This window comes from Panthera onca, chromosome D3 (assembly GCF_046562875.1).
Source record: "Panthera onca isolate mPanOnc1 chromosome D3, mPanOnc1 haplotype 2, whole genome shotgun sequence".
Taxonomy (NCBI): domain Eukaryota; kingdom Metazoa; phylum Chordata; class Mammalia; order Carnivora; family Felidae; genus Panthera; species Panthera onca.
This window is the reverse complement of record NC_138350.1, coordinates 69,068,272-69,074,924: the sequence shown is the minus strand read 5'-3', so window position 1 is coordinate 69,074,924 and position 6,653 is coordinate 69,068,272. Positions and strand designations below refer to the sequence as shown.

Genomic DNA, 6,653 nt, shown 5'->3' with positions numbered 1-6,653 from the left:
TCACCAGAGTCTGTCAGTCCACCACCGACACCGTTGCTTGGGACTAATTCTGAGAAGCGAGAGCACTCCTGCAAAAGCCCAGGGGCTGAACCGTGCCAGGCCTGGCTGAGCGGGAAAGAGCGGTGGAAGGTAAACGTCGGAGACATAACAGGGGGAATGGTTTCCTTCGCAGCGCACGACACCCAGTCTGCTGGCGTCCCATTTATACATGTGAAAGGGTAAAGTGATTGAATAGAAGAATGAGTGTGACTTGATACAGGTAGTGTTTCGGAAGCCGCCACTTTTTCTGTGAACTTCTCAAGCAGGGCAAGCCTCCGGCGTACGGAATCGATGGTCAAAATGGCGGCACCCTTGTGGAAGCCGCGATTAGGGCGCTGCCATGTATTGCCTGTAAACGTACGGACTCGGCCATCTTACGGAATCAGATTCCAAGATGACGGCATATGCGTGGAAGTGGCGCATAGGCGCGGCCATGTTGCCTGTAACGTTGTGTCCGTACAAGTGGTCACCGTACGGACTCGGCCGACAGAGTGGCGGTGATCTCGGGAAAGCTGCGATGCAGGTGCGGCCATGTTTCCCGCACTTATGGATTCGGCCGCCTTACGGTCTCAGCAGTCAATAGTCAAGATGGTGGCGTCTGAGAGACTTGTAGCGGCTCTAGGCGCCGGATCTACTTGTTTGCTGCGGAGCCGACGCATTGGGCCTGCGCAATAAGAGTACGGTGCCCGGGAGGCGCGACCAAAGCGGAAGTAGTTGTGGGCGCCTTTACAACGGCCGCGAACGCCAGCGAGAGGTCTGTGCAGCAGGTTCGCGGGTCGCTGGCGGGGGCAGCGGAGGGGTGCGCCGAGAGCGGAGAGATGGTGAGTACGAGTCCCAGGAGGGGGTCAGCGGTAGAGGTCAGTGGGATTGGTAGAGGCGGGGTCCGTGGGCAGAGGCAAGAGAGTCTGTGGTGAACAGTAGGAAGAGTCTGGGCAGTATGGTGGGCGCCCGTGGTGAGCCTTAACAGGGGTCTGTGGGTAGAACGTTGGGGGTCTGAGGTTCTGAAAATTTTCTGATGTGTGAACCATCTGGGAGTTTTGTGATGAGCCATTTTAGGGGTTCGTAATGGAAGTTTGGTGGGGGTCTCTCGATAGATAGTTCGTGGCAATCCGAATGGGAGATTGGGCAGAGCCGCACCGGGCAGTGTGTCATAAGCTGTGATGAGTCTGTGTCAAGGAGTTCGTGGGGAGTCGTGATGGGGGGCGGGGTTGTCTGTGGGGTTAATAACGGGAGATCTATGGGAAACGGTGTTGGGAAGTATGTAGAATATATCCCGTGGTGTCTGTGAGAAGAGATGGGGGTAATATGTGATGAGCGGTAGTTTATAAGTAACCGTTATGAGTGTGTGGATAGAGTAATGAGGTGTTAGTGATGGGGAGTCTGAGACAGAATGATGGGATCTGAAAGAACGGTACTGGGGCGTTAGGGGTGAGTGATGGGAGTTTGTGGGGACCGTGATGCAAAGATCTATGAGGAACTGTGATAGAAAGTTTATTGGCAGAATGTTAGGGTTTGTGGTGAGCCACGATGGAGCTGTAGCAAGGAATGAGACACCATGATAGGGGTTCTCTAAGAAGCCATGATGGGGGGGGGGGTCCCACAGGAGGGTGACGGCTCAGACCCAGAGCCTCCAGATGCTGGAGAGGACAGCAAATCGGAGAATGGGGAGAATGCACCCATCTACTGCATCTGCCGCAAACCAGATATCAACTGCTTCATGATGTGAGCCGGGGAGAGGCGGGTGGGGCTGACACCTGCAAGGTTGGGTGAGGCTGATGGGTCCGGCCCCTCACATCTGCACCACTCACCCCATCCTCTGCAGCGGGTGTGACAACTGCAATGAGTGGTTCCATGGGGACTGCATCCGGATCACTGAGAAGATGGCCAAGGCCATCCGGGAGTGGTACTGTCGGGATTGCCGAGGTGAGGGGGTGGTGCCTGGACAGGGCAGGCAGGTCCACCTGCCTTGAGGGAGAAGCCATAAAGGGAGGGTGGGTCATAGGGAGTAGTGACGTGTGTCTGTGGGTGATTGTTGGTTTGTGGTGAGTTGGAATGGAGATTCCACTGTGAGCCCAAACACAGGGTCCCACCAGAGGGGTTAGCCTGCCCTGGAGTAGGGGGACGGAGCAGGTGAGTGGGACAGAAAAGAAGAGGAAGAAAGAGTTCTGGGACCATCCAAATCCCTCATTGTTAACCCGTCCTGGTCCCACTGTCTGCCCCACAGAGAAAGACCCCAAGCTGGAAATCCGTTATCGGCACAAGAAGTCACGGGAGCGGGACAGCAATGAGCGAGACGGCAGTGAGCCTCGGGATGAGGGTGGAGGGCGCAAGAGGCCTGCCCCGGATCCAGATCTGCAGCGCCGGGCGGGGTCAGGGACAGGGGTTGGGGCGATGCTTGCTCGGGGCTCTGCTTCGCCCCACAAATCCTCTCCACAGCCCTTGGTGGCCACACCCAGCCAGGTGAGTGGCTGCCACGGCTGGGATAGGTAGGGTGATCCCGTGTCAGGCCCTCCTTGGGTTCCTGATTTCTGTTCCGGGCCCCTTCCCCCAGCATCACCAGCAGCAGCAGCAGCAGCAGCAGCAACAGCAGCAGCAGATCAAACGGTCAGCCCGCATGTGTGGTGAGTGCGAGGCCTGCCGGCGCACTGAGGACTGTGGCCACTGTGACTTCTGTCGGGACATGAAGAAGTTTGGGGGCCCCAACAAGATCCGGCAGAAGTGCCGGCTGCGTCAGTGCCAGCTGCGGGCCCGGGTGAGCATGGGTAGAGCTGGGCAGGGCCAGGTGGGGGCGTCAGTGTGTCCAGGAGGAGCTCATTGAGGCTAGGAGGGGTGGGCCAGGTGAGGTGGGGCCTACTGCACATAGACAGGTGGGAAGGAGCCTGACCTGTCCAGACGAATGGGGCATGATCAGGTGTGCAGGGCTAGCAGGGGCGCCTCCAACCCCAGATGGGCAGAGTAGAGCCAGATGTTTCAAGGTGGTCAGGCATGTCAGGCCAGGTGGGGCAGGGTTCAGCATGTCCTAGTGATGAGAAGTAGGAGTAGTGGGTGTGTTTCTGGGGAGGCGAGGCAGGGTTAGTTGGTGGGGCTAGGCTCTTGTGGGAGGGGCTAGGGCAGGGCCACCCTCCATCCACTTGGGGCTGACCTGGGCCTTCCTCCTGCCGGCACAGGAATCGTACAAGTACTTCCCTTCCTCGGTGAGTCCAGCCCCCCAGGGCGGGGCGGGGCATGCGGGCAGGGCGGTCAGGGCCAGTCCTGAGATTCTGCCCTGCAGCTCTCGCCAGTGACGCCCTCAGAATCCCTGCCAAGGCCTCGCAGGCCACTGCCCACCCAGCAGCAGCCACAGCCATCACAGAAGCTGGGGCGCATCCGTGAGGACGAGGGGGCAGTGGCATCATCAGCGGTCAAGGAGCCACCTGAGGCTACGGCCACACCTGAGCCACTCTCAGACGAGGACCTACCACTGGATCCTGACCTGTACCAGGACTTCTGTGCAGGGGCCTTTGATGACCATGGCCTGGTGAGCAGGTGGAGCGTGCCATGGTGGAAGGGTGGAGGTTACAGAAGCTGAGTTTCCATGATGAGGAGAGAGAAGGCAGAGTATGGAAGGCTGATTTGGGAACTGAGTAGGTGGTGGGGTAGTCACAAGTGGGGCAGGTGGGTCAGCGTATGCCTCACTTGCAGCCCTGGATGAGTGACACAGAGGAGTCCCCGTTCTTGGATCCTGCCCTGCGGAAGAGGGCAGTGAAAGTGAAGCATGTAAAGCGTCGGGAGAAGAAGTCTGAGAAAAAGGTGACGGGAAGGGTGAAGTGGGTGTGGGAAAGCAGAGGGCAGGGAGGCGAGGGAGAGGCAAAGGTCAGAGGCTGGATGGGGCAAGAGCCAGAAGGGGGTGGAATACCGGGGGAGGCAGGCATTCAGGGCTGACTTCAACTCCACCCTGACCTGACCTGCTTTGTCCCATAGAAGGAAGAGAGATATAAGCGGCATCGGCAGAAGCAGAAGCACAAGGACAAATGGAAACACCCAGAACGTGCCGATGCCAAGGACCCTGCGTCGCTACCGCAGTGCCTGGGACCTGGCTGTGTGCGCCCTGCCCAGCCTGGCTCCAAGTATTGCTCAGATGACTGTGGCATGAAGCTGGCAGCCAAGTGAGTCATTCCTGGAGAGTTCAAGGGAGTCGGGGAGTATAGGGTCGGGCATGACCAGATGTCTTCCGGTCAGTCACCTGCACACTGTTCAGTCCATGAAGCACCCCCCATCCACCCCTCATCCATCTACCATTCTGGTGCTCATCTGGCTTTTTATCTACTGCTCAGTCACTTATCCTTTTGCCGTTTGGTCACCCATCCGTTCTACCATTCTTGGATCCACCCCCCCGCCCCACCTATTTTGTTGCTTGCCACTTTCCCTGCCTGCACCCAACCAACTGCCTCCCTGCAGCCGCATCTACGAGATCCTCCCCCAGCGCATCCAGCAGTGGCAGCAGAGTCCCTGCATTGCTGAGGAGCACGGGAAGAAGCTGCTCGAACGTATTCGCCGTGAGCAGCAGAGTGCCCGCACCCGCCTCCAGGAAATGGAGCGCCGATTCCATGAGCTTGAGGCCATCATTCTTCGTGCCAAGCAGCAGGCTGTCCGTGAGGATGAGGAGGTGAGCAGGCACAGGCCCAGCAGTGCGGGGCCCAGTACCTAGTCCTGACTGGCCTCATCGTTCTTTCCGCTCCACACAGAGCAATGAGGGTGACAGCGACGACACGGACCTGCAGATCTTCTGTGTCTCTTGCGGGCATCCCATCAACCCACGTGTTGCCTTGCGCCACATGGAGCGCTGCTACGCCAAGGTCAGGGTGTCAGCCTGAGGGGGAATCATCAGTGGGTCCGTGGGGGAGAGACGTGTTGTCTGGGGGGTGTCTTGGGATGCAGCACACATCCACAGTTCCCTCCATTTGTGCTCATCCCTCCAGTATGAGAGCCAGACGTCCTTTGGGTCCATGTACCCCACACGCATTGAGGGGTGAGTGTGGGCGCTACGTCGAGTTAGAGCAGGGAGGTCGAGGCTGGGGTCAGAAGTGGCATGTTGGGGCAGGATACGGGCACGGGCAAGAACAGGTGGGTCTCCCTCCACTACCCTGTCTTTACTCCAAACCCCCAGAGCTACCCGACTCTTCTGTGATGTCTACAATCCTCAGAGCAAGACATACTGTAAGCGGCTCCAGGTGCTGTGCCCCGAGCACTCACGGGACCCCAAAGTAAGGTTTTCCCTCAACTCCCCGCCCTTCTGTCCTTTCTTCCTCCTCACTGGCCCACATTCATCCCTTGCTCCCTCCTCTCCCCTCCTTCCTTACCTTTTCCCTACTTGACCACTTCCGTGACCCCTGCTTTGCCTGCCTCATCATCCTTCGTTCCTTTCCTTTTTCCTCCCCTTTTCCATTCCTCTCCTCTCCCTGAACTTTCCATTCCTTCCTTCCTACCTCCCTGACCACTTCCCATTCCTGTCTTCTTTCCTGCCTCACCACCCGCATTCATCCCCGACCCCCCATCTCGCTGCAGGTGCCAGCTGATGAGGTATGCGGGTGCCCCCTTGTACGTGATGTCTTTGAGCTCACAGGTGACTTCTGCCGCCTGCCCAAGCGCCAGTGTAACCGCCACTACTGCTGGGAGAAGTTGCGGCGTGCTGAAGTCGATTTGGAGCGTGTGCGCGTGGTAGGTTTTGATGCTGGATGTGGCTGGGGTCAGGTGGGGCTTCTGGAGCTCCTTCTCATGGCTCTTTTCTGCTCTCCTGTCAGTGGTACAAGCTGGACGAGCTGTTTGAGCAGGAGCGCAACGTACGCACAGCCATGACTAATCGGGCAGGATTACTGGCCCTGATGCTGCATCAAACGATCCAGCATGACCCACTCACTACCGACCTGCGCTCCAGTGCTGACCGCTGAGCCTCACAATGGCGCAGAAGTCCTCACACCCTGCATTCCAGGCTGGGGAGCTGCCCTGAATCCCCCATTTGTCTGTTCTGCCCTTTATATGTTTCTCCGGCGGTCCTTGAGTTTCTCCCTGTACCGATCCACCATTTGACTGCCCGGCTGTTACCAGGGGGTCTCAGAACTTTTTCCTGTTCTTGTCTGTTCCTTTGTTTCTCCATTCTCTGTGCCTGGGCGGGACTGTGGAATCCACTCACTCTTGCCTCCCCCCTTCCTCGTTTTGTTAATAAAATTTTGAAGAACTAAGAAAAATGACTACTGATGGTTTCCACACTTTATCCAGCTGTGACTGCATTTCCAAAGCCCTTGGGTAGATGGGCTGTGGCACACTTATACCTCAGGAGGGGCTGCAGTATACAGCTTCGAGTACACTGTTGGCATTTACTCTGTGCTCTGCAGGAGCCCCGGTGGGCGTGGGGGATATGACTTGCTGAGAGCCCAATCACCTACATTCTCAGCCTTTCATTTTGAAACTGGGTATCCAGTTAGCGCTAATTCAGCGTGTGGCTCATTTACCACTTGTGTCAGCACTGACATTCTCCAAACTAGATGTATTCAATGGTGGACATAAGGTCCCACAAGGCTTGTTCCCCACAAGCCTCTCTTTTGGGACACGTATGTAACAGAAGTCTCCATCCCGCC

At 57.4% G+C, this 6,653-nt stretch overlaps 1 protein-coding gene across 2 annotated transcripts; it reads left to right on the top strand.

Annotated features, from left to right (window-relative positions):
* The first annotated feature begins 231 nt into the window (after positions 1-231).
* On the top strand, positions 232-6,266 carry CXXC1 (CXXC finger protein 1). 2 transcript variants are annotated; one of them, XM_060613859.3, is made up of 15 exons: positions 233-860; positions 1,643-1,761; positions 1,862-1,962; positions 2,264-2,499; positions 2,591-2,791; positions 3,207-3,233; positions 3,311-3,556; positions 3,721-3,828; positions 4,000-4,184; positions 4,477-4,684; positions 4,764-4,874; positions 4,998-5,047; positions 5,186-5,282; positions 5,584-5,736; positions 5,820-6,266. In XM_060613859.3, the coding sequence occupies exons 1-15, from the start codon at positions 858-860 to the stop codon at positions 5,964-5,966; spliced, it is 1,992 nt and encodes a 663-aa protein (XP_060469842.1). In that variant the 5' UTR covers positions 233-857; the 3' UTR covers positions 5,967-6,266. The 2 variants fall into 2 exon arrangements, with proteins under 2 accessions (XP_060469843.1, XP_060469842.1); XM_060613860.3 differs by lacking the exon at positions 3,207-3,233 and having other exon boundaries at positions 232-860.
* Positions 6,267-6,653: the final 387 nt, after the last annotated feature.